The sequence below is a fragment of the Rhizoctonia solani genome, chromosome 9, assembly GCF_016906535.1.
Source record: "Rhizoctonia solani chromosome 9, complete sequence".
Classification (NCBI taxonomy): Eukaryota; Fungi; Basidiomycota; class Agaricomycetes; order Cantharellales; family Ceratobasidiaceae; genus Rhizoctonia; species Rhizoctonia solani.
Genome location: NC_057378.1, coordinates 555,809 through 581,037, shown reverse-complemented (window position 1 = coordinate 581,037; position 25,229 = coordinate 555,809). Strand labels below are relative to the sequence as shown.

At 48.0% G+C, this 25,229-nt stretch overlaps 6 protein-coding genes across 6 annotated transcripts; 3 read left to right on the top strand and 3 right to left on the bottom strand.

The window, feature by feature from the left end:
* Positions 1-1,761: 1,761 nt before the first annotated feature.
* Positions 1,762-2,581, bottom strand: RhiXN_07711 (uncharacterized protein; the record flags this gene model as incomplete). The annotated part of the gene is made up of 5 exons (XM_043327527.1): positions 1,762-1,895; positions 1,948-2,059; positions 2,123-2,179; positions 2,246-2,391; positions 2,446-2,581. 5 exons carry the CDS (start codon positions 2,579-2,581, stop codon positions 1,762-1,764), a joined length of 585 nt encoding a protein of 194 aa, XP_043182912.1.
* Positions 2,582-2,897: 316 nt separating this feature from the next.
* Positions 2,898-4,930, top strand: RhiXN_07710 (flavin-containing monooxygenase/FMO family protein; the record flags this gene model as incomplete). The annotated part of the gene is made up of 10 exons (XM_043327526.1): positions 2,898-3,112; positions 3,163-3,761; positions 3,812-3,890; positions 3,937-3,982; positions 4,036-4,195; positions 4,246-4,311; positions 4,370-4,506; positions 4,556-4,629; positions 4,686-4,845; positions 4,898-4,930. The coding sequence occupies 10 exons, from the start codon at positions 2,898-2,900 to the stop codon at positions 4,928-4,930; spliced, it is 1,569 nt and encodes a 522-aa protein (XP_043182911.1).
* A 3,593-nt stretch (positions 4,931-8,523) lies between these two features.
* RhiXN_07709 (major facilitator superfamily transporter) lies at positions 8,524-10,200 on the top strand (the record flags this gene model as incomplete). The annotated part of the gene is made up of 7 exons (XM_043327525.1): positions 8,524-8,812; positions 8,873-9,044; positions 9,101-9,288; positions 9,351-9,446; positions 9,499-9,934; positions 9,989-10,075; positions 10,128-10,200. 7 exons carry the CDS (start codon positions 8,524-8,526, stop codon positions 10,198-10,200), a joined length of 1,341 nt encoding a protein of 446 aa, XP_043182910.1.
* A 1,339-nt stretch (positions 10,201-11,539) lies between these two features.
* Positions 11,540-13,564, top strand: RhiXN_07708 (oxalate decarboxylase; the record flags this gene model as incomplete). The annotated part of the gene is made up of 13 exons (XM_043327524.1): positions 11,540-11,868; positions 11,922-11,995; positions 12,046-12,112; positions 12,168-12,195; positions 12,257-12,274; positions 12,332-12,388; positions 12,446-12,535; positions 12,587-12,841; positions 12,896-13,003; positions 13,064-13,098; positions 13,152-13,228; positions 13,282-13,424; positions 13,484-13,564. 13 exons carry the CDS (start codon positions 11,540-11,542, stop codon positions 13,562-13,564), a joined length of 1,362 nt encoding a protein of 453 aa, XP_043182909.1.
* A 1,635-nt stretch (positions 13,565-15,199) lies between these two features.
* On the bottom strand, positions 15,200-19,344 carry RhiXN_07707 (pectinesterase; the record flags this gene model as incomplete). Its single annotated transcript, XM_043327523.1, has 27 exons — positions 15,200-15,311; positions 15,367-15,428; positions 15,483-15,590; positions 15,647-15,768; positions 15,825-15,828; positions 15,877-15,924; positions 15,983-16,100; positions 16,154-16,168; positions 16,227-16,356; positions 16,409-16,476; positions 16,529-16,621; positions 16,677-16,696; positions 16,756-16,770; positions 16,837-16,873; positions 17,324-17,400; positions 17,460-17,602; positions 17,656-17,732; positions 17,786-17,820; positions 17,881-17,988; positions 18,043-18,297; positions 18,349-18,438; positions 18,496-18,552; positions 18,610-18,627; positions 18,689-18,716; positions 18,772-18,838; positions 18,889-18,962; positions 19,016-19,344. The coding sequence occupies 27 exons, from the start codon at positions 19,342-19,344 to the stop codon at positions 15,200-15,202; spliced, it is 2,310 nt and encodes a 769-aa protein (XP_043182908.1).
* A 2,313-nt stretch (positions 19,345-21,657) lies between these two features.
* Positions 21,658-23,686, bottom strand: RhiXN_07706 (oxalate decarboxylase; the record flags this gene model as incomplete). The annotated part of the gene is made up of 13 exons (XM_043327522.1): positions 21,658-21,738; positions 21,794-21,936; positions 21,990-22,066; positions 22,120-22,154; positions 22,215-22,321; positions 22,372-22,619; positions 22,691-22,770; positions 22,828-22,884; positions 22,942-22,959; positions 23,021-23,048; positions 23,104-23,170; positions 23,221-23,294; positions 23,349-23,686. 13 exons carry the CDS (start codon positions 23,684-23,686, stop codon positions 21,658-21,660), a joined length of 1,353 nt encoding a protein of 450 aa, XP_043182907.1.
* Positions 23,687-25,229: the final 1,543 nt, after the last annotated feature.

The following is a 25,229-nucleotide window of genomic DNA, read 5'->3' as shown; positions in this document are numbered from 1 at the left end:
TACGAGAATAGTATTATGAGTATATGGTTGGTCATAAAGAGACTACTTTTCGGCTTTCCCCATCTCCCGGTTTATCTACCATATCTTCGGACAGGTGCGTGTTTGCCTTGGTCGAGAACCTCGGGCTTGGTAAGTAGATCTATCCGGACTCGTACCTAACCCCAGCCCGTATTTAAATATCTCTCCACCATGGATCTTCTTATTATCAAATTCTATCCATGTTTCATAACTCCCGCCTTCTTTCTGAAGACGTGACCCTCGGAAAATAACCATGGTCATTTCTGGTGAACTCTCTTTAAACTTATAGCCACAAGGCCCCCGAACCAAGTGGCATTGTCCTATAACTCAGGGTCACTATATACGTACTAGCCCCGCATACATACAGCACATTGCACTCGATGTGGTAGCTGCTAGAACACTGCCATCCGGTCTGGGTAAAGATGGATCAATTGAGAATCTAATCGTGTCATAGGGCGTCGGAATAGATGTCCCCTCCAGCCGATGGAACATCTCATAGGGTATCTTTCGCTTAGATATAGTCAGCCAGTAGGAAAAAAGTGCCAAGTACTCATCAAGGTTCAAGCGGTCCGGGCCCGGATCGGAAGATTGAATGGCATTTGCTTGTTTCCAGAGTTTGCCCCGAGTTCAAGTGACGCACCCTGCTGTATGGCATGGCCGTCTTCCGTTCCACGCGGAGGTTATTGAATACCATATATAGCCCTCTGAACGTGGTCATTTCTTTGGCCGTGAAATTTCAAGTTGTACCTAGAATATGTTGAATTACGATAGAACCATGCGCACAACCCTTATGGTTAATCGTACGGTAAACGATGAGTAAATGAGAATAATCTTGTGACGGTGTTACGAGCCAAATGTAGCAGGGAGAAGGTTAAATTCGCTAATGTGTGAGCAGCTGTAATTAGTGCGTCGGCCGAAAGCTTTGCTACGAGCCTTAGAGTGTTCAGGACCTGAAAACTTCACTGCCTCTGAGCGGCCGCCCGTTTCTATTGTTGTCAAGGCTCCAAGTTAAAAGCACCATTTCACTGGCTTTTTGCGGCGCTCGTACAAAATTTACGATTGAGTGCCATACCATTAAGGATATTGGAGGACAAAGAAGTATATGTACTTCTTGTACTTGTACAGTTGCAACCAGTATCATAAGGCATCAAGGTCAACTTGGCCGGAGCATAGCCAGAATGAGTAGCTAATCTTCGTACATGCTATATAGCCAATCGATTGGGATTTATTTGATGTAGCACACCTTATAATACAGCCTTGAAGTGCTAGATTAAACCCTATCTAGGAAATAAAGTTGCGTCACAACTGGCATACCATTACCTGGGATTTTCCGAAGTACATCAAAGCCTTTTTTCACAGAGATGAGCAATAATTTTTTGTCGAACGCTAAAGTCCAACGAAGGGTTCTGTTGTTTGTTGGGAAGCATTGGGTGGCCACCTTACGCGCTCCTGGAGCTCTATTTGCAAAGCGGGATATATGTATGCTCTGATCATAATCAATCACCGCAAAGTCTCCATACATCCATGAAACCCTCTGAAATAAACAGTGAAGTCACATATGTCTGTTAATGCTCATACACGCTCAGAAATCGCCCAAAGATCTGAGAAATTGGAACGTAGTATACATGAAACTCACATGATTTGGTGAATGCCTGTATGATACAATGCGATTTGTTAATTGCGACAACCATTCAATCATATATATACAAAACACAATATTAAATTCAGTTATAACCGTAGTATTTATCCGTCAAGGCCAGGAGCAGGATCATCGAGTCCCACCAAAGTACCCAAATCAGGGAATCCAGAAGAAGCACCATTGGCTTGCTGTTCTCCCGACGGGTTGTCAGACCCAATACACCGATCACAGCGTCGGCCTGTGAAAAAAAACTGAGACTATATCTCTCTTGTGCATTAGTACTGACGTACCATAGGCGTTGCACTCGCTTCCGCAGAAATACTGCTCGCACTTGCGGTAGGCATAAGTGGGCGGATTGCAGAAGCCATTCACGCGGATGGATACCCAGTTCATCGGCGAGGGCTAATGGGCGAGAATACTGATCAGGCACGTTTATCGGATATCATACTAGTTTAGAGTACCTACCTCGTATCCTATCTTCAACGCCCTTAACTCCGGTATTGTGGGTGGAAGTCTTATGTGCTGAAATCCAATACATGAATTCTCCCCGAACAAGGGCGACCAGAAAGTTTGGTACTTACACCCCACATGTGGATTACCCTTCACAGGTGCACCCGTATCCGGTCGCCGTCCAAGTGCAAGGTTATACCAGCCACCCGCATCAGCCTTGAGTTGGACAATTCGATATGCGGATAGGGCACCCCATATGAGCCCCAGTGCGGCCAAGGAATAAACTACACAGTATTTTGGTCAAACGTAAAATTATAAGAGAAGGTACGAATACTGACTAACTGTGGATAAGCTTGTTCCACTCAAAGGCGCCCTGACATCCTGAGTGGTTTTGCTTTCACGTTTCGGCGGCAAATTCTCTGGATTTTTTTCAGCCTCAGTCTTTCCTGTTTGGCGTTGGCGAGTGGTAGACATGTTGTGGTAGTCGGTAGAGGGTGGGGTTTTGGCCGACTATAGTATTTATAAATGCTACGTATGTTTACCATCATAGGTGAGGCTAGGAATCTGACGTCACAGATCGTCACGCACACGTGATGATTAGTAAGCCACCGTGTTTGCTCCCAGACTACGATGCTCTGACTTTCGATGTATGAACTCTGGTCGATCCGATTGTTAACACGTTTAGGCTTCACTGACGCAGATATGGGCTCCTCGATCGGAGTAAAGGTTGTATAAAATCCCGTATGGCTCTTGGCGATTCTCTTGTTATTTCCCCCTCGACTGACTCAACATGAAGACCCGGGTGTGCATCGTCGGCGCTGGGGCGGCTGGAATGTCCTGTGCTTATGCACTTAGTAAACATACCGAAAAGTACGAAGTTACTATATTTGATAAACAAACTGAAGCTGGAGGAATGGCAACTTCGATATCCATTGATGCCGAGCGGTATGGGGCAAGCTACATCAATGATGGAGTTCAAGGATGTTCTCCTGCATTTGCCAATACGTATGTTCTATTTCAATCATATCTATCTCTATACTCACTTGGTTTGACAGCATCAAAATGTTCAAGCTACTGGGCTATGAATGTACCGAGGTCGGGATGCAGATATCATTTGGTACAGGCCCCAATTTTTGGTCCAACGTTTTCCCTTCTCCGCTTGTTCGCTCGTTCGAATCAGATATTGCAAAGTTCGGTCGTGCTCTTAAAACGATCAAACGCCTTGAACCCATATTTGCTTTCATACCCATCCAACGCATGCTTTCATTGTTCCGATTCAGCCCGTCCTTTGGCGAACGTATGGTCTACCCCTTGGCTGCATTATTCTTTGGAACAGGGAACCAGACACCTTATGTTAGCTCAGCAATTCTTGCACGCGTATTTCTAGACCCGAGTATGCGGCTTTTTGAATTCGACGATAGGAGTTTGTTGGCGAGCATCCCCACGATGTTTGCCTTCCCCCGACTGGGCGATGTGTATCGTGCGTGGCAGCAAGGGATCGAAAAGACGGGGGCGACCTTCAAGCTAGGCCACGAAGTTAAGAACGTAGTCCAGAGAAAGGACTCTAGCAAGGGTGGAGTTGTTGTCGAGTATGCGAAAGGGGACGCCGAAGAACTCGAGAGCGAGACGTTTGATGAGCTCGTCATGGCTACTGGTATGTATTAATTTTGGGTGGGACTGCTTGAAATCTAACTGTCACCTTAGATGCAGATGCAGCGCTTAAAATTCTGGGAAAATCGGCAACTTGGATGGAACGTCAAGTGCTAGGTAGTGTCAAATATCTGTGCGTACCCTGCCCCCTATTCTTATCGAGCTGACATTCTTCCAAGATATGATATTACAATCACTCATAACGACTTGGATTATATGAACAAGGTATCTGACTTGTCTATATTTATTTACGTTGTGTGTACCTAACCAACTTTTAGCACTACGAAACCAAGTTCAAAGATTCTCTTGCTGCCGATCCTCAACCCGAGCATGCAAAAGACGATCAAGATGCAATCGAATTGGGTAGAAAAGAGTTCAAACCTTTATACTATACCAAACAGTACGAGGATGACAAACGCAAAATTGAGATGAGTTTTGGTGAGTCTCGTCAGTACAAACGTAGGCTAGTTGAATTAACTTTTGGTTAGACTTAACTCATTACCAACCGCAGTTTAAGGGTATTGCCAGTACACCAGGAGATAAAGGGTTGGATCGTAAGTTTCCAGAATTCCACATTCCGTAAAGGTTTGATGGCTGAGACCAGTATGTTAGATATTCCCCACGACGAGAAACCCATGGAGCAACATGTGTTCCAAACTATCTTTTTGGATAGGGATAGCTCTGAAGGAATGTGGACGTGGAACGAAATCCCAAAAGAGAAACGCATATACGAGAAATGGTGGAAACAGGTAAGCGCCCAGATCTTTCTTTAGAAGTTCGAGGCTAACCTTGATACAGCAATCCCACAGGTGGCAGCACTACGCTAAAGTTGTCCCCTGGATGATGTTTATAAATGGCAAAAACCACACCCAGTACGCTCAGTTTCTTGTTGCCATATCTCTCGCCTTTGTTTACAGAACTCGTACAGTTTTGCTGGGGCATGGAGTGTCCTCAATATGCATGAACTCGCAGTTACTTCTGGATTCGCAGCGGCATACCGGCTTGGTGCAGACTTCCCTTTCCGAGGAGACGATGATTGTGAGAGATTGTTCAAGTTGTACTTGGCATTGAGCCACGGCACCCGTGCGGTGAGTACCTTGCTATATCAAAATCGAGCGAAACTGATCATTGGGCACACAGAGGAAAGAAGATCGCAAAGGGTTCTTCGTATAGGAGTACTTTAGATTTTAGTGCATCGTTATTGACTAGTAGTGGCTGTCTGACGAACACGAGCAGCCCGATAATATAATCTAAAGCTGAATGTAATAATCATAATTCCCGCATATATGACACTGTAGTTGACAATGAGTGGCTGAAAACGCGAACCGACACCAACAGCCTCTAGTTCTACGCCAGCCGCCCCCTACATATCCATAATTCAAGGAGAGATCTGCATCTACAAACACAATATCAAAATGGTCCTTCAATTTCACGAGCCTCAGTTACCAGCTGAGATGGGCAATCACGTGGCACCGGGAGTTGTATTTCTCGAACATCCATTTCCCCACTCGTATGAGAGTTGGAATATTATTTCTTTCTCGGTACCTAAAGCTGGGAAACCCACGTACAGGAATATTGATACTATTACTGTCCTCATCTATTACCGTCCTCTACTCTTCCCGACAGCAAACCCCACGTATAACTTTATCTGTGATATGACAGTACACGCATAGCACTAGGCTCATTATCGTGCAGTCGTCTAGAATCTAGAATCGGCCTCTATGCTCCCGCCTTTGGTTGTTGACACGCTCGACCTGTAACAACACTTCTGGAGAAAACAAAGCTTGATCACGAGCCTCACAATAGCTGGGTTTATTCTATCGTCCTAAGCCGTATGTGATATCAATGTGGGTGCTCGACTGTGTACGCGCTGCTCTACTATTTCCATCTCACTGAGGTCTCGATTCCGCATAAGTCGTCATCTTGTCGGCGGCTCCATAGTACCAGGTCTGAACTTCTAGTCTCATTGGTTCTCCTTAGTTCCTGAACAACTAATGAGCAATAATTGCCTGCGGGATATTTCTCTTATTCGTGCTCTGCCTAGCACATCACTCACAGAACCTGAGTAGATTACAAACTTGAAATGTTGATCTACACCCTGGATCTTAGCTAGAACTCGGAGTATCAGGCGAACTGTGATCACCAGTCAGGATCAGTGCGTAGTTCCGATTAGAGACACTCCACAGTGGCTTTGAACACACAGTAAAATGTTTTACGTGAATATACGGGCCGGACGCGAAATAGGTAGCCAGATACCACTCGCCAGGCTTAGCTGCTTCCTCCTTTTCTGTACGATACTGCTGTTGTACCACTGGTGCGACTTCAGCCGTGGGAGGGCATGGCAGGCACACAATCCCCTGTGATCGAATCCTCCGATTCAGGCAACCGGCGGAACTAATCAAGGTGTTGATAGGATGTTGGCAATGCCGATAATCCCAGGGTCGAGGTGAGCACCACTCTTCGTGATGGTTGCTCTCAAACGCTAGATGGAAGAGCTATCTTCCGCTTGGGCCCATATCTGGATATGGTTCTGGAACCGGTTGGAACGACGTATATAGGAAGTGTGTGACCAATAGATATCTATACAGTTGGAGATAGGGGTAAAATATATGCGCGCTCTTTGAGCTGCATCTTACGGTTTGATCCAACAAAAATGTACCTCGGACAGCCCAATCAAGAGTAGGTAAGGTTTTGTTCAAAGTCCCATGATCCCCTATTCTAGTATACGAATATCTACGATCACCCTTTCTTTGTTTCGCACACGGCCGCTCTCTACCGGGTAGTGCCTCGATATACTAAGCAGGGTTATCCGTCCACTATTCATTTTATTACTTCTATTTGTCGAATATTGACTTATAGTCAATGTAGCCGACCGTCAAGTGGCGACGAATAATGAGTGCTCAAGGCCTCTTAGATGTCATAATTGACTAAATTATGAAGTAAGAACTTAGGCTTCGGTGGCTCCGAGAGTCTGATGTAGATCATATTTATAGAAGCAAAATAAAATAAATAATTAGAGCGTGCACACAGAACTATCGTTAGGGAACCAGCAGGAGCGGGGGAACCGGCACGGAGTGCACCGATGGGAGCTAGGGCACCGAGACGCGAGCAGAACTCGCGGGCGGGTGGCCAGGCCTAACGACAAGGGGAAGCGTGGAAATACTCAGCTGGGAACGGGATCGCGAAGAATCGTCGCAATCCGAGCGAGTCGGTTGGCGGGTGGAAAAGATAAGAATAAATGTGCGATGAGGAGTCGAAAGCGGTGTGGAAGTCTGGTCGAGCGAGCACGACCGACGATCAAGTGACTAAAGTACACTCATCTCTGCACGACCCCTGCGACTAAGTCTGGGCTCGTGCGTCTCCGCAGGCTCCGATCCACAGCCCCTATCTCGGGGGGCGAGCGCCACCAACTCATTGATGTGGCGGCTGGGCCGATGTGCCCACGGAAATGTGCTATAGAAGCATACATAGCGCGGATATCTCTAGTCTTTCTCTCACATGACTTTGGTGTAAATCAGCCAAGTCCAAGAAGTAATTCCTTCATCGTGCGTGAATCAAACTTTCACTCGTGACATGAAATACTCCGATTAATCTCGTTGAACTGTGTACATGAGGTGGATGGTGACATTCGGTAAGTTCTAAATCAGGTAGGCAAGCAAAGGAGAAATCATCAAAAGATCGGAAAATTGACAAAAGGTCAAGGCTCTCAAGTACAGTATTTTACCATCTCGTTTCAAGCACGGAGGATGACCAGAACGTTCCTCTAGTTGGAGCCCGGTCCACCTAGAACATTTCATGCCGAATGAATCCCTCAATACACCAAGATCATCTGGCATTTCTGGCGCTTCTAACGGCACTCGATCGGTTGAGAACGTTGTAAATACCGCGTTTGAGAGATTGGCCCCATGGTCACTTAGCTTGGTTGGGCGAATTGAATTGTTTCTGTGCATGGGATGATGGCAAAGTGAAGTAATATCAATTTGGATTATCGTAGAAATACAACCTCTCAGATCCTGAATAGCTGATCCGCGGATAACATAGGCGCTCATGCCACTGAATGTGTCTTGTTTCCCCACGCTGATCGACAAAGTGGCACCCGCGGCACGTTTTTACCCCATCTTCCGCCTTGCCCTATCATGGTAAAAACTCTCGTGCCTGGTAAAATTGGTAAAGCGGCGACTACTCTCAATATGTTGCCACTTCTCGAGCGGCCGACCATGAAAATCCAGTTGCGTCATGATTTGCTACGAAAGGATGCGAATTTCAAGTTGCCTTTGAGCGGTTGAATGAACAAGCTTGGCTATCTTCCGCTTTGTGAACATATGGATTTCTCCGTGACTTCCCAGTATTCTCCCTGAGGAAGGGAATGTATATTAGCATAGCGAATATGAAAACCCGGGTAAGCAAGTATTTCCTTCGAGATCCGCCTCCAACTTACTCTCAATTAACTCTAGTGAGAAAACAGAAGTCTTTCAGGGCTATCATTCTCAGCAACGTCTTCTCGTCAAACTGACAGAGATCTAGGCTAGACGAGTGTGACCAGCCGTGGGATTTCCTGCCTACCCCTATGCCATTTTCAGCCCGTGCTTGACCAATGGTCCAGGGATACAACATTTCCGGAAATGATGGGCTTTCGGAGGGGACGTTTGGCCTATCTCAAACCTGTTCCCACTGAAAACTCTGCGGTATTAAATAGCCCCCGAGTAAACCAAGTACTCTAGGAGCTCCTTCCTTCGCTCCCTCCGATCTTGGACCGTTGCATTGACATGTCCAACTTTTCTAAACGTGAAGATAGTCCACCCGTCTCTGATGAGAAGGGTGGCTTTAAGGCTCCAGTCGTCGACACTCCTGTCTCTGATGTCGCTGGCCTTGGTTACGGATCTGAGGATGGCCAGGCCAACGATGCCGCACTTTTACTGCGCACTGACATTTGGATTATGCCCATGATGTTCATTCTCAATTTTGGAGCTGCTCGTATGGACACTCTTGGAGTTGCAATGATGGGTTTCCCAAACACAGACTACTGGGTATCCGTCCTTGTTTTTTTCATCGGCTGTAGGTCTTCCTCATACCCTTCTATTTGCGCAAAGTTATTGATAACTATTGGGAACCCAGATATCATATTCCAGCTACCTGCGGCGCTCCTAGTCCGTCGTTACCATCCTCGTTTCTTCCTTTTTGCTATTGTGTTCTTATGGGGCATAGACGGAGGCATCGCCGTCGCATTTGTGAAGAACTGGCAACAGCTTGCCGTAGTTCGTGCTATTCTCGGAGGGCTTGAGAGCGGGTGAGTATCGTTAATTCACCCCCAATAATTTCTCATCTGATTGTCCGGCTATCTAGTTTCTTGTCCGTCTGCACGCTTCTTATTACCTGCTGGTACACTCGCTTCGAACTTGGTCTCCGTATGACGATTTTCTACCAAGGTGTGACTATAAATCAGGCGGCGGCTCCCATCTTGGCCTACCTTGTTGGGCTTATGGAAGGCATCGCGGGATTAAAAGGCTGGCAATGGATATTCATTATTTTCGGTAACTATAATTACGCTCTGATTTTGACTTTCGCTGACTTTCGCTGACTTTCGGGGATTTAGGTATTATTATTATCATAATCGCATGCATCTCGTTAGTCTTCGTCCAGAACTTCCCTGAGCGCGCCACATTCTTGAGCGAAGACGACCGCAAGCGAGGTACGATCTTCATTCATCTCACACGCATCCGCTAACGCTTATGTTCTCACAGTTCTCGACCGCCTCGAGGAGGATCGAAACGATCACATTGTCTGTGACGCGCACGTCTGGGAAAAGATCCTCTACCACTTCCGATGCTGGATGATTTGGGCACTCGGTTTGGCCTATGGCTGTGCCAACGTCTCAGTCACGGCTTTACCCACGGTCGGGGTCGCCCACCTGGGATCGTTAGGATATACCCCTGCGGGAACTTCGGCGTTGGCCATCGCACCATGGGTTGTGGGAGCGATCGTCGCCATTACTGCCTCGTGGCATTCCGATCGTACTCGCATGCGTTCCCCTTATATCCTTCTCGGTGCCGTAATGTGCGTCGTTGGATTTGGATGCATGCTCAGCAAGAATGTTGGAGCCTCCGTGTTTGGTACTTTCCTGGCTATTGCAGGAAGCGCGACGCAACTTCCTCTAATCATGGTCATGCTTCAAAATAAGTAGGTTCATTTCGGCTTGGTTAGTTTATTTCGTGTATTGATCAGTGCCTGTAGCGTCCGCGGAACCTGCAAGCGTGCTGTTGCGGGCGCGATCACTCTGGGCTTTGGAGCCATCGGATACATGGCTTCGGCCAGTCTCTTGTAGGTCTACAAATTCACATAGCTCGATACGTTATTCATTCGGTTTACCTAGCACTTCATCGAGTGCTCCCTTGTATCGCCAAGGATGTATTGCCTCGATTGCCATGCAAGCTGGTTATTTGTGATTGTGGCAGCCGTGGCTTTGCGATTCCGCGCACTAAATGCTCAATTGCATGCCGAAGTACCTGGATCCCCGGATTCGAGCGAGCGCAAGGGAGTTCATACTGTTTCCTGGAGGTATACTCTGTAGTTTCCTTTTCCTTTTCCTTTTTTTTTTCTTTCCTCGTTTTTGTTTGCCCCAATGCTGTTGTTGTGTTTTTGATGATTATGACATTGTACGCTAGGTTTGATTTGACATGTGGGCTACTACCACGGGCCTATCAGAACATTTTTCACCCAGTTTTCCTTTCTTATTCTCTTCCAGGTCATTTGTGGATTTAAATTCCCTGAAAACAAAGCACCAGTATTGCAGCATTTTTTTGTGTTTTGTTCTTATTCGATAAGTGCCATTCAGAACCTCATCCTGGTCCTACAATCGCTTCAACCTTGCCCCCGAAACCCTGTCTCTTCTACTCCCATGAATATATAATGAGCGACCACTGCGCATTTCAGGAACTAAGCATGGCTAGGAGGCCAGTCTCGGCTTCAAGTCAGCACAAGTCCCTATGTTTGCAATTAACTGCTAGCAATTATGGTATCTTCTGGCGCAGCTGTCACTCCTAAACAAGCAAGCTGCGCCCGGCTCTTCGCTGTACTTCAATTTCGACCATTTAATACAACTAATGAGTGCTTATATAGTTGTGCTTGTATGTTTCGAAGACTGTGATTGGCTGGGTGTTTGACAGATGCCGCCAACTATCTCTGTTCATGGATGCATTTTGGGACACTCCGACGTGACAAGGTGACTTCTGGGTCTTATCTTCACGGCCATGCAATTACTCTTACTTTTAGATGGCGGTGAATGGTGGTTGCTGACCAATGCCTTTTGTGTGGTGGTAGTCGGACAAAGCTTTCCCTTGTATTGCCGAATAACTTTATTCGAGCGACCCGCTTATAGTACGCTCTAGCCACGGCCATCATATATGCCAAAGTAGTAAGAGCCCACAAGGCCAAAAATAGGGTGATTGAATAATACAGGCTCGGTCCCGCAAGGGCTGTCAGGTCTCCATGCACACGGTAACATATTCGGCTACGCACGCCTCCCGGACCCAGATGTCGTGGTTCGGTTAGCTTGCGACGGTATTGACCTCAAATATTCGATCTTTCATGTCTGAATAGACAATTTCGGAACATATAAGGTATTCATATGTACGTTTTAACGAAACAAGTGAGTGAACTAAGCCTGCGGTAGGTGGTACATAAGGCGAAGGAAACGGTGGGTTAGAGCATTATCTCCCGCTTCTCACTCTTATTCTACACGACTCATACATCACATAGACCAGATAGACATTTAGACTGTACATCATGCTGTTTACGCCTCTCCTCGCACTTGCCACCTATGCCGCCGCCGCTCCAGCCGGTACTAGCTCCAGCCTGTCTGTCGCTCCCACATCTACATCCACACCTGCGAGCGCCACTGCTGCCACAGGCACCTCTGCAGCAGCAGTGCCCTCGCCGACAGTTCCATATGCATCGGACGACCCAAACTACTCGTACCTTGACCGCTACCAGAGCGGCACACCTGAGCCGATCATAGGTGCAGCCGGAGCGGACATCCTTGGACCGCAGAACATACCGCTGGAGAGGGAGAGTCCGGACTTCATGGCGCCTCCTACGACCGATAGCGGCTCTGTGTAAGTCGTTGGGTGCATGGAATCAGAACATAAGACTTACAGTGATGGGACAGGGAAAACGTGAAGTGGCCGATGGCGATATCGCACAACCGAGTGCAAGACGGAGGATGGGCTCGTCAGCAGAACGGTATGTGATATGACGCAACAGAATGAACATGCGCTAACAGACGGACACAGAGCACGACATGCCGCTTGCGACTGCGATGGCAGGGGTGGATATGAGACTGAAGGCTGGGGCGATTCGGTGAGTGGCCAAACAATGTTACATTGCTCGAGTTTGTGGCTGAGATATGGTCCAGTGAGATGCACTGGCATGTTACTGCAGAGGTATGTATCGCACTAGTCAGCATTTTGCGCATATATTGAGTTTGATTCTGCAATCTTATAGTGGGGATATGTCATGGCTGTAAGTACCATCTGGCCACAACTAGCTCGTTATGCTGACATAAGCACCTCATCACAGGGTAGCTGCAGGGTCAACGTCGTCAATCAGCTCGGTCGCAACTATCTTGCCGATGTGGTATGCGCATACATAACCCATGCTTACTATTTGTATTGCTGACCATCGTGTTCGTAGTATCCCGGTGACCTGTGGTACTTCCCAGAAGGCATCCCGCACTCCATCCAAGGACTCAACGACACTGCCGACGGATGCGAGTTCATGCTTGTATGTCCACATCCTCTCGCCCATTCCGCTTCAGGTGCTAACCAAACATAGGTCCTGGATAGTGGGACTTTCAGCGAGGACTCTACGTTCTTGCTGACTGACTGGATGGCACACGTGCCGAAGGAGGTGTTGGCGAAGAACTTCCGAGTCAACGCGTCTGCGTTCGACCACATTCCTGGCGAGCAGCTGTGGATCTTCCCGTCGGCTGTGCCGACCGAGAGCGTGGCAGAGGCGAACCCTGTGAGTCCGCAAGGAGAGGCGCTACTACCATACACTTTTGCTGCGAGCAAGGCACCGGCTACGAACGTGAGTGTGTGCGCTCTATGATGAATGTCTGAGGTGCTGAGGCGAGAGACGCAGGTGACCGGGGGGTCTGTGAAGGTGGTGGACTCGCGGACGTTCAACGTGTCGAAGACGATCGCGGTGGCAGAGGTGACTGTGGTGCCTGGAGGTATCCGTGAGCTGCATGTGAGTGAATGAGTGGCGAAGAATAGCAAAAGTAGCACAGAGCTGAAATGAATGGTACAGTGGCATCCTACTCAACCTGAGTGGACGTTCTATCTGTGAGTCAGGTTGGAGTTGCGCTTAGCAGTGACAGTAGCTCATGATCATGTAGAGAGGGAACTGCACGTGTGACTGTGTTCGCATCTTCAGGCAACGCTCGCACCTTCGACTACCAGGCTGGTGACATCGGTAAGCCGTCTTATATGCTATGTGCACGATAACTTAGTCTCATGCGTACAAAGGATACGTACCACCGACGTTCGGTCACTACGTCGAGAACACTGGCAACACGACGATGAAGTACCTTGAGATCTTCAAGACTGACATATACGAAGACATCAGTCTGAACCAGTGGCTCGCTCTCACGCCGCCTGAGATGGTCAAGGTGAGTACCGAGCTGGATAAGTATGGTGAGGGTACGGAGGAAGCTGAAACATGGTACAGGCACACCTGCAACTGGATGACGAGACGATCTCGCAGCTGCAGAAAGTGAAGCCGATTGTCGTGGGACCTGGCGAGTGGTAAATAGGCAATTCAAGTCGCCACAAATTAGCAATCAAATAGACTAGTTATTTGTCTAAGAACTATAATCGGCGTAGCTTACTACTAGTGTATCTAATAAAAATACGTTGTATATATTTATCTCCGATTTTCACTCAACGACATCGTACCTTATGGATGTTAGAACCTAGTTTCATCCCTCATATAGCGTCTTATTGACCTGTGCTCCCATACACTGGGACCGCGCAACTCCCGTACGGCTTTCAGAGCATTAACACACGATTGATATAGATCACAAGCACCTGCTGGACTACAGCTCCGTGATTGAGCCACATATATATCACACACGCTGACACACAGGGGGCAAATGGGAAAAGAGCAGGATGAGTACCTGGTCAATGGACTTTCGTGATTGATAACAGAAACAAATGAAGTGAAATGAACAAATAGATGTTACATGAGTTAGTATAACAACATGAACAAGTTCTGTATGTTGAAATTCTGATCTGATTTCACAAATTTCAACATGGAGGCTGTGGATCGGAGCCTGCGGAGACCCACGAGCCTAGTCTTGCGCGAAGGATGCGACGGCCGAGTGCGCGGCCACGTGATCGTTGGATGTTGGTTGTTACCGACCACATTCACATCGCGCGTTCGGTCTACCGACGCGCTCTTTCTCTTTTTAAGTCCCACCCACCATCCCTGAGTCCACGCATATGTGGACATGCATTGGTGCATGTTATAAGCGTCGGTTCATCATTGCATGGTATGTTATTTCTTGTACCGGCATTTATATAGCTGTCGCTAGGGATGGCCCACCCCCCCCCCCGCGAGTGCTGGCTCGCGTCCGAGTGCCCCAGAGCCCCCATCCGGTGCATATGTGCGCCGGATCGCCCAGACCAATCTGGCACCTGGCGATAGAATATATATTGCGCGGTCTCACGACTGCCAGAGCACTGGAGCGTAAGACTGCAGTTGAGGGTGAATTTTCGGGCAATTCTATGGAGACATACTTAGGCTCTGGTGCGGGCTAGAGGAGTTATATGTAAATAGAAGTTGTATTTATTTGTATAAAAATGTAACAAATACGCGATGAACCGTCGCTGTCGGGCGCCAGGAGGGATAGGTGATCGGCGCGTAGCGCCAGGATGAATCTGGGGGCACCAAGACGCGAGCATGACTTGCGGGTCAGGTGGCCATCTCTGACGGCAGGAAGGAGGGGGGTGGTGAAAAAGAGAGGGGGTAGCCCAAGAGGATACATTAGCGTACAAGCATGCCCTTTGTAGGTGTAAAAAAAGAAAGAGCAATAGTGGAAGAGGGATGGAGGGCGAGACAAAAATAGCTTTACTGATATACTGATTTTCAGGATCTTATCACGCCATAGTGGCGTACGATATGTGTACATGTGTTCTTAGTGTTGCTGTCATAGGCCCAGTCCATCTGGAACTTCCCATGGGGGCAGCTCAACGGTTGTATCATATCGGACGTTTAGAGCGCTCTTTCATGATCACTCCAGCTTTCACTTGTTCTCTAGGATCCACATAAAGTGTTACCTTTTCCAGACCAGTCCGGCTTTCCGGTTCACCCAAAAAATTCGGAGAAATGTATGAATGTTTGGCTGAATTGATGATTGCATCACGCAACTACGCATACAATCATTTACAGGTAAGCTGAATCAACCCAGCTCGTGGAGCCAAGCACGGTTGAAATTGCAATCGGCGAAGTCATCTTGGTTGCAAATGATACGCGCTTGGAGTTCCACGCTCCAGCCCTATCAAAGGCAGAAAGTTAACCGTTGTCCGTAGATCAATGTAAAGTAGGCTCACCCCGAGTTGTTGTATTCTCCGTAATAAACATGGGCGGTGTTTGGAGTATTATCATTCCAGTTCTGTGATCGGGTCAAGTCAGACCAAGGCAGGTCATAAAACTTGGAGAAACTGACCTTCCACCCCGCAGCAACAATATTACTACCAATATTTGAGTTTTGGAAGATAACACGCGCATACTCGCGCCACGGTCGGCCAAGGTAGCAAGATCCGGTGCCCTTGATCTTCACCAACCGTTTTGTCAGTATAATTGTTCTCTGGCGTTGCGAAAGATACTTACCGTCGAATTATCAATTACATAGTAATTTGCGTCGCCAGAATTACGTCCAGACGCGGTGATGTATCCAGACGCAACGGTTTCAATAGTCGACTTGGTGATCCAGATAGAGGCCTCTGTCCCAACTAAATAAACCACACATTGAGCTGAAAACCATTTCCATGGAGGTGGATGCACTCACAGATCTACAAGAGTTAATACCTAGGCTCGCAAAGCCACACAGATCTACTCACAAAGTCGGTAGCGCCATTTATATAGCTCCTTCCGTAAAATTGGGTACCCTAGTTCGCAATCACGTTAGTTGACTGTGACATGTGCACACTTGAATAACGTTTTGACCTTGTTTGCCAAAAGAGTGTCTTGATATCCGGTAAGCTTGCAAGCATAAGCTCCAAATGTTCCGGCCTGGACACTCAATGCAATTGCCTGTGCGCCTTTTCCATAGGTGTTTGCGATACTAAAAAGAACATCAGGATTATCATTCGTTTATATAATACCAGACAAACGCACTTGAGATTGTACAGACTATTCGTGGGCCGCGAAATTCAGCGTTTGTAATTCTCCGCCTATGAGTAAGTCTCACCTAACACCGGCAGCGGCAACCCTCACAGTACCACTCAAATCGTTGCTTCCTGCTGCAGCCGCCGAAAGGCTGTTGGTAATCGTCACAGTATTAGAATTGTAATTGAGTTTACTAGCGGTCTGACCGTAGACTAAAATATCAGTTAGTTTTGTGCCCACAATCGACTGAACTACAAATCATACTCTTGACGTTGGCTCTATTTATGTAAACTTGCTCCTTGTAAGTTCCGGAGTAGATATAATATATATTACTAATGGAATTTGTTCATGAGTCTGGGGGGATCTGGATGTGATAAACCATACCTGCTAGTGTCCTTTAATGCTGCAGAAATAGTCGAATACTTCCCACCAGAACCAATAGTAATGGCTCCAGCAGGAACATCAGCTCGCGACTCACTGCGAAAGAAAATGTTAGCCCGGCATTATGCAACTGGATATAGAAATAACAAACATGGTCGCGGCCCCACGGGCCTACTCAAATCGATGCATGTGAGAGAAGCCAACTGGTCAAGGCAAACAGGTGCACTTACATCCAAGCATAAAGACTGTCTGTTGGTGAATAAATAATGTTTTTTCAGCATATATAAGGATGGTTCGAACCGTGAGCTCACCCTGTGCCACCGCACAATGCGGCAGTCTTTGCCAGCCCTACAAGTCCCAGTAGCCCAGTAAAAGAGAATAGCTTCATAGTGAGGAGTAAACAGGAAAATGAATGCCAGCGCAGACTTGCTTCAGCCTTGGTATTTATATGCGCTTCCTTCGCGACCAGGTTTGATTTAACCCCATTCAGGAGATCAACAAGTTCATCAGGTGACTGTCAAGGATTCGGACATTGAAGCGGCTAGGCGGGCCGCTCGGGAGTCTGTGCCAGCTGATATGGTGGGAGCGACGAAATTTGACAGATTCCGAAACAGGAGTTGAACGTAATTCGCGTGGTAATCAAGAAAACTAGGTCACGTGGCCTATTGCAGCAGAGGTGTAGAGAGGGAACTATTTCATTACATTATAATATAGTTATTACATCTGCAAGTATGTTTATTTGGCTCGTTTGTGCCTCTTTGGTTGAATATTACGGGGCGGATTAATTGACGTATTTACCACTCTCCAGGTCCCACGACAATCGGCTTCACTTTCTGCAGCTGCGAGATCGTCTCGTCATCCAGTTGCAGGTGTGCCTGTACCATGTTTCAGCTTCCTCCGTACCCTCACCATACTTATCGAGCTCGGTACTCACCTTGACCATCTCAGGCGGCGTGAGAGCGAGCCACTGGTTCAGACTGATGTCTTCGTATATGTCAGTCTTGAAGATCTCAAGGTACTTCATCGTCGTGTTGCCAGTGTTCTCGACGTAGTGACCGAACGTCGGTGGTACGTATCCTTTGTACGCATGAGACTAAGTTATCGTGCACATAGCATATAAGACGGCTTACCGATGTCACCAGCCTGGTAGTCGAAGGTGCGAGCGTTGCCTGAAGATGCGAACACAGTCACACGTGCAGTTCCCTCTCTACATGATCATGAGCTACTGTCACTGCTAAGCGCAACTCCAACCTGACTCACAGATAGAACGTCCACTCAGGTTGAGTAGGATGCCACTGTACCATTCATTTCAGCTCTGTGCTACTTTTGCTATTCTTCGCCACTCATTCACTCACATGCAGCTCACGGATACCTCCAGGCACCACAGTCACCTCTGCCACCGCGATCGTCTTCGACACGTTGAACGTCCGCGAGTCCACCACCTTCACAGACCCCCCGGTCACCTGCGTCTCTCGCCTCAGCACCTCAGACATTCATCATAGAGCGCACACACTCACGTTCGTAGCCGGTGCCTTGCTCGCAGCAAAAGTGTATGGTAGTAGCGCCTCTCCTTGCGGACTCACAGGGTTCGCCTCTGCCACGCTCTCGGTCGGCACAGCCGACGGGAAGATCCACAGCTGCTCGCCAGGAATGTGGTCGAACGCAGACGCGTTGACTCGGAAGTTCTTCGCCAACACCTCCTTCGGCACGTGTGCCATCCAGTCAGTCAGCAAGAACGTAGAGTCCTCGCTGAAAGTCCCACTATCCAGGACCTATGTTTGGTTAGCACCTGAAGCGGAATGGGCGAGAGGATGTGGACATACAAGCATGAACTCGCATCCGTCGGCAGTGTCGTTGAGTCCTTGGATGGAGTGCGGGATGCCTTCTGGGAAGTACCACAGGTCACCGGGATACTACGAACACGATGGTCAGCAATACAAATAGTAAGCATGGGTTATGTATGCGCATACCACATCGGCAAGATAGTTGCGACCGAGCTGATTGACGACGTTGACCCTGCAGCTACCCTGTGATGAGGTGCTTATGTCAGCATAACGAGCTAGTTGTGGCCAGATGGTACTTACAGCCATGACATATCCCCACTATAAGATTGCAGAATCAAACTCAATATATGCGCAAAATGCTGACTAGTGCGATACATACCTCTGCAGTAACATGCCAGTGCATCTCACTGGACCATATCTCAGCCACAAACTCGAGCAATGTAACATTGTTTGGCCACTCACCGAATCGCCCCAGCCTTCAGTCTCATATCCACCCCTGCCATCGCAGTCGCAAGCGGCATGTCGTGCTCTGTGTCCGTCTGTTAGCGCATGTTCATTCTGTTGCGTCATATCACATACCGTTCTGCTGACGAGCCCATCCTCCGTCTTGCACTCGGTTGTGCGATATCGCCATCGGCCACTTCACGTTTTCCCTGTCCCATCACTGTAAGTCTTATGTTCTGATTCCATGCACCCAACGACTTACACAGAGCCGCTATCGGTCGTAGGAGGCGCCATGAAGTCCGGACTCTCCCTCTCCAGCGGTATGTTCTGCGGTCCAAGGATGTCCGCTCCGGCTGCACCTATGATCGGCTCAGGTGTGCCGCTCTGGTAGCGGTCAAGGTACGAGTAGTTTGGGTCGTCCGATGCATATGGAACTGTCGGCGAGGGCACTGCTGCTGCAGAGGTGCCTGTGGCAGCAGTGGCGCTCGCAGGTGTGGATGTAGATGTGGGAGCGACAGACAGGCTGGAGCTAGTACCGGCTGGAGCGGCGGCGGCATAGGTGGCAAGTGCGAGGAGAGGAGTAAACAGCATGATGTACAGTCTAAATGTCTATCTGGTCTATGTGATCTATTGGTCTAGTAAGAGATGAGAGAGCTGAGTGATGAGCTTTGATCCAGCACTTGGCTTTCTTTTATACTACATTATCATTCAGCGTATTTGAAGGTAGTGCATAGTTATTGAATTCATATGCTCCGCCTTTGACTGCTTTAGGACTGCAGTCTGAGCAGCCGCGACGAGTGTTTCGCCAGCTAAGCGAAATACCTGTATTTAGTATACAACTGACGCAATTAGTCAATTTATGGACCAAATAACCGGACATCTGGCGGACCATAAGGGACTAGGTGTGTACTAACTGCTCATAGGCTTGTCATCCTTGGTTCTTGAGACTAGCTCGAAACACAAAAATGCCAGAATTTCATAGTAGTGTCCTTACTAACAACCTTTAGCCGGTTATATAGAACCAGAATTAACTAACCGTGCCCTCCCCCCTCCCACTGCCTCCCGTCTCAGGGCTTGTTGTCAGCCATAGACATTGATAATCCACTAGCACCATAACAGCTATAGTTCCGCCTAGACATAATTTGCGGCGTATGCCAACTTATGCCCGAGACTTCCAAAAGTGGTACACTGAACAGAGATAGCCTTTGACACCTGCCACTCATGCCGCACCCAAGCGGCAAGAGGCAATTTCACATGAAGGTGAGTAGCTACATTCAAGTTGTCAAGTCTGCCTAGAGTGATGGGTCTGGTCTAGAATAAGCTGTCGTGACTGATCTGGGGTAGGAGTGGTCACTTCAATCAACGTCTGGATGTTTTGCCTGTCATGGATGGGCTGACTAAATAAAAGCTAATTCAAGAGTCAGGCCGTCGGGCCTAAGTTATAGCAAGCAAGTAGACATGGATATATCACTAGTTGGCATATGAACTGTTTTAGCTTCCTTCAGATTCCTGACCCACTTTCATGTCTGGGTGTACGTCCAGCAAAATAAGATGTCTATACGTTCATCAATGCTGAGAAAATCATTCGGAAGTGCGACGCAGAACTCTGTTGGAGCTAACCCAGATTCTTAGCTATCAAGCCCTATACTCGATAATAAACCATAGTCAATAATACTTCTCGCATGAGCTTTAAGGGAACCATGTGTGCTTCCGGCTGCTTGTGGACGTGATTGTGGGAAAGAGGAGGGTGGTGGGTAAGCAGCCAGCATAGCCACCTTGAAATAATTGACTTGTTCCTGAGTGCCAAACTCCCACGTTGTCCTATTCAATAAGTGAACGCTGAGCTGAGCCCACTATAGGGCTTTATCATAACCAACATAAAGTTGAATGCCATTTGAATAGGCCACCAGCTAAATACTGATACTATTTTTCACAAGCAAACCCATGAGGCTACTCAATACCAGCGGACAATACATCAGCCGCGTATCGCACCGGAATGCCCCGCTAGTTAAGTATACTAGAAGCCCTACAGTACACTAAAGGAAGTTTAAGGGCTGTAGTCCGGGGCCTGCGGAGGGCCACAAGCCAAGACTTATGCGCACGGCTCAAGAGCGTTTAGCATTTAAGATCATGTGACCGCAACTACTCCCAGTCGCCTACGATGTACTGAGTGCATTCTGCGTACCTGCACGCTTACAGTTATCTTTGTCCCACCCTGCATCCCTCTTTCAACTCGCTCCTATTTGCCCTTGTAAGGTTCTTTCTCTACCCCAACATACCTCACTTATGCTCCCCCCTCTCCTACCGCCACCCTCTTTCCTACCGTCAGAGATGGCCATCCGGCCCGCGAGCCATGCTCGCGCCTCGGTGCCCCGGACTCATCCATTCCTCCTGGCCCCCGACGGTCACGGTTCATTTTGTTTTTCGCTACCTTCGTGTACAAACAAATATTCCTTTGATATTTAAATAAAGTTCCTTAATCCGCACCGGAGCCTAAGTAACGACATAGTGTGATAGTGGAGACAAAACCACAACATAATTGCTACATTTATGGTCCAAACGAGTGACTACACAAATGCAGAAATGAATGTTTATAAACCTCGGGAATGAGAATGCATATGGGTAGGATATAGGGATTTGTGGAACAGGGACAAGGGACCAAATGAAAGATACAAACCGCTCAAGAACAGGAATACCCGGGTACAGATCGAACAACTTCCGTAGAAGACATGAATCTACCTTTCTGTGCGTCTATAAGCAATAGCTCATCAGGTAAGTATCAACAAAATATGTATTTGAAGTAGTTTTATATGATAACTACACTAATAGGTTACACTTGGTTATGTTCATTATATATGGAGGTAGTGTACTTGATTGATGATTGAGGAAACCTGGGTCATTTGTTTACCACTCGCCAGGTCCTACAACAATCGGCTTCACTTTCTGTAGCTGCGAGATCGTCTCGTCATCCAGTTGCAGGTGTGCCTGCACCATGTGTCAGCTCCCAGCCGTACCCTAGCTTATCCAACTCGAAACTCACCTTGACCATCTCAGGTGGCGTGAGAGCAAGCCACTGGTTCAGACTGATGTCCTCGTATATGTCGGTCTTGAAGATCTCAAGGTACTTCATCGTCGTGTTCCCGGTATTCTCGACATAGTGACCGAAGGTGGGCGGTACATATCCTGTATAGACATCAGACTAATGCACCCCAACCTCAGAATGTATGGAAACTTACCGATGTCACCAGCCTGGTAGTCAAAGGTGCGAGCGTTGCCTGAAGATGCGAACACAGTCACACGTGCAGTTCCCTCCCTGCATGATCATGAGCTATTGTCACTGCTAAACACAATTCCAGCCTGACTCACAGATAGAACGTCCACTCGGGTTGGGTAGGATGCCACTGCATCGGTCATGTCAGCTCTGTGTTACTTTTGCTATTCTTCGCCACTCATTCACTCACATGCAGCTCACGGATACCCCAGGCACCACAGTCACCTCTGCCACCGCGATCGTCTTCGACACGTTGAACGTCCGCGAGTCCACCACCTTCACAGACCCTCCAGTCACCTGCGTCTCTCCCCTCAGCGCCTCAGACATTCATCATAGAGCGCACACACTCACGTTCGTAGCCGGCGCCTTGCTCGCAGCAAACGTGTATGGCAGCAGTGCCTCTCCTTGCGGACTCACAGGGTTCGCCTCTGCCACGCTCTCGGTCGGCACAGCCGACGGGAAGATCCACAGCTGCTCCCCAGGGATGTGGTCGAACGCAGACGCATTGACTCGGAAGTTCTTCGCCAGCACCTCCTTCGGCACGTGTGCCATCCAGTCAGTCAGCAAGAACGTAGAGTCCTCGCTGAAAGTCCCACTATCCAGACCTATGTTTGGTTAGCACCTGAAACGGAATGGGTGAGAGGATGTGGACATACAAGCATGAACTCGCATCCGTCGGCAGTGTCGTTGAGTCCTTGGATGGAGTGCGGGATGCCTTCTGGGAAGTACCACAGGTCACCGGGATACTACGAACACGATGGTCAGCAATACAAATAGTAAGCATGGGTTATGTATGCGCATACCACATCGGCAAGATAGTTGCGACCGAGCTGATTGACGACGTTGACCCTGCAGCTACCCTGTGATCAGGCGTTAGTGTCAGCCTAGTCGAATATTCGTCAATTTATATCACATACTGCCATGACGTATCCCCACTATGAGACACCAGACTCAGAGTCAGTCTTTGTCTATGCTATTTGGCGACATATCACATACCTCTGCGGTAACATGCCAGTGCATCTCACTGGAGTATATCTCAGTCAGAAGCTCGAGCAATGTAACGTTGTTTGGCCACTCACCGAATCGCCCCAGCCTTCAGTCTCATATCCACCCCTGCCATCGCAGTCGCAAGCGGCATGTCGTGCTCTGTGCCCGTCTGTTAGCGCATGCTCATTCTGTTGCCTCATATCACATACCATTCTGTTGACGAGCCCATCCTCCGTCTTGCACTCGGTTGTGCGATATCGCCATCGGCCACTTCACGTTTTCCCTGTCCCATCATTATCAGCACCACGTTCTGATCCCACTCGTTTTGATGACTTACACAGTGCCGCTATCGGTCGTAGGAGGCGCCATGAAGTCCGGACTCTCCCTCTCCAGCGGTATGTTCTGCGGTCCAAGGATGTCCGCTCCGGCTGCACCCATGATGGGCTCGGGTGTGCCGCTCTGGTAGCGGTCAAGGTACGAGTAGTTTGGGTCGTCCGACGCATATGGAACTGTCGGCGAGGGCACTGCTGCTGCAGAGGTGCCTGTGGCAGCTGTGGCAGCCGTGGCACTCGCAGGTGTGGACGTAGATGTGGAAGCAAGAGATAGGCTGGAACTAGTACCGGCTGGAGCGGCGGCGGCATAGGTGGCAAGTACGAGGAGAGGAGTAAACAGCATGGCTATTGGTCTATGTGTCTATGTATCTATGTGATGTATGAGTAGTGTAAAATAAGAGTGAGAAGCAGGAGATGGTGTTCTGACCCACCGTTTGCTTCGCCTAATATACCGCTTGCCACAGGCTTAATGTGCTCATCTCTTCAGGCAAAAGGAAATTATGAATAAATCCTATGTTCCGCTCTTGCATGTTTAGAGCCCACAGCTCCAGCAGTTGAAACGAATGCCACCGCAAGCTAACCGAACCACGACGTCTGGGTCTGGGCGGCGCGAGCAGCCGGCCATGCTCTAGTCCCACTGGACAGCTGACAGTGGATACGGGACCGAATACATATCATATACTCGATTCTATTTTTTGCTAGTGTAATTTGTTAGTGGTCTCTGAGGCAAGTCATCTGTATAGGATGGGACTCACCAAACACAAGTACTCACTCATTCTCCATATTAATCCCATGGTTCCACTTCTATCTGCTGGTGAAGTTGGTCATCAACATTGATTACCTTTAGTACGACAAACGAAGCATAATCATAGGTCCGTGGAGATAGTTCTCAAAAGGCACTTTACTACGTCAGTGTATCCTAAAATGGCAACATGAACAGAGATAGTTGGTGACAGGTGGCAAAGAATCAAACAGCCGCGGTACCCGAAAGGTACAAGGAATATCATATAAGCATTCATTAATCATATTCGATAGGCACAGCTGAAGTATAATGAAGAGCCGAGTGAAGCTTGATTAGTTGGAAGAGGAAAGTGCCCCAAAACGTGCTATAATTATTTCCTTTATACCAGGTGGCGCAGGCGCAGAAATGAGCCGAAGTCAATAATTTAACCGAGATTTTTCTTGGTGGATAGCTTAGTATTTTAAGGAGATGGTCTCTTCCAAGGAGTGATCGGAAGTCAGAGGTAGAAGCATGGAGCTGCAGGAGACGCGTCAATATGTACTCGACCAAGAATCTCGGCTACGTTGTTAGGAATTTATTTTTTTAGAGTAGAAATATTTCAAGTCCGAACGCGAGCCCCTCTTATGATGATTCATGTAGATGCATGTCGTGGGAAACCACAGGTTGTATCTGGTGGCACAGCCGGCACAAGCGTTTCTAATTGGTAATTGAACTGAAGAACAAATTGACCGATATGCATGGATGTCCATTGGAGCATAGCTGATATATCGGCATATGAAACATGCTAAGTGTATATTCATTGCATACATTGCCACACCGAAGCATGTACGCACGTCTCGACACGATCTTTGAACGATGCGGGGCTTGATTAAACATTTGATTCCACTGGGCGAACTCGACAAGAATCGACAACCTGAGTTTTTCGGCGGCAACCTGAGCACCTATATCCTAAATTGTCTATGTAATAAATCACCTTTGTAATAGGTTGTGAAAGACACTCGTGACCGGCAGGACCATTGTACTTTCAACTATTATTTAATTCAAGAGTCAGATCGTATCTCGATCAAACGTTAACGAGACCTCTGAGATGTTCTTTTTCTCTTGGAGCATACGCCATTCTATGCTCCACTATATGAGCCCATTG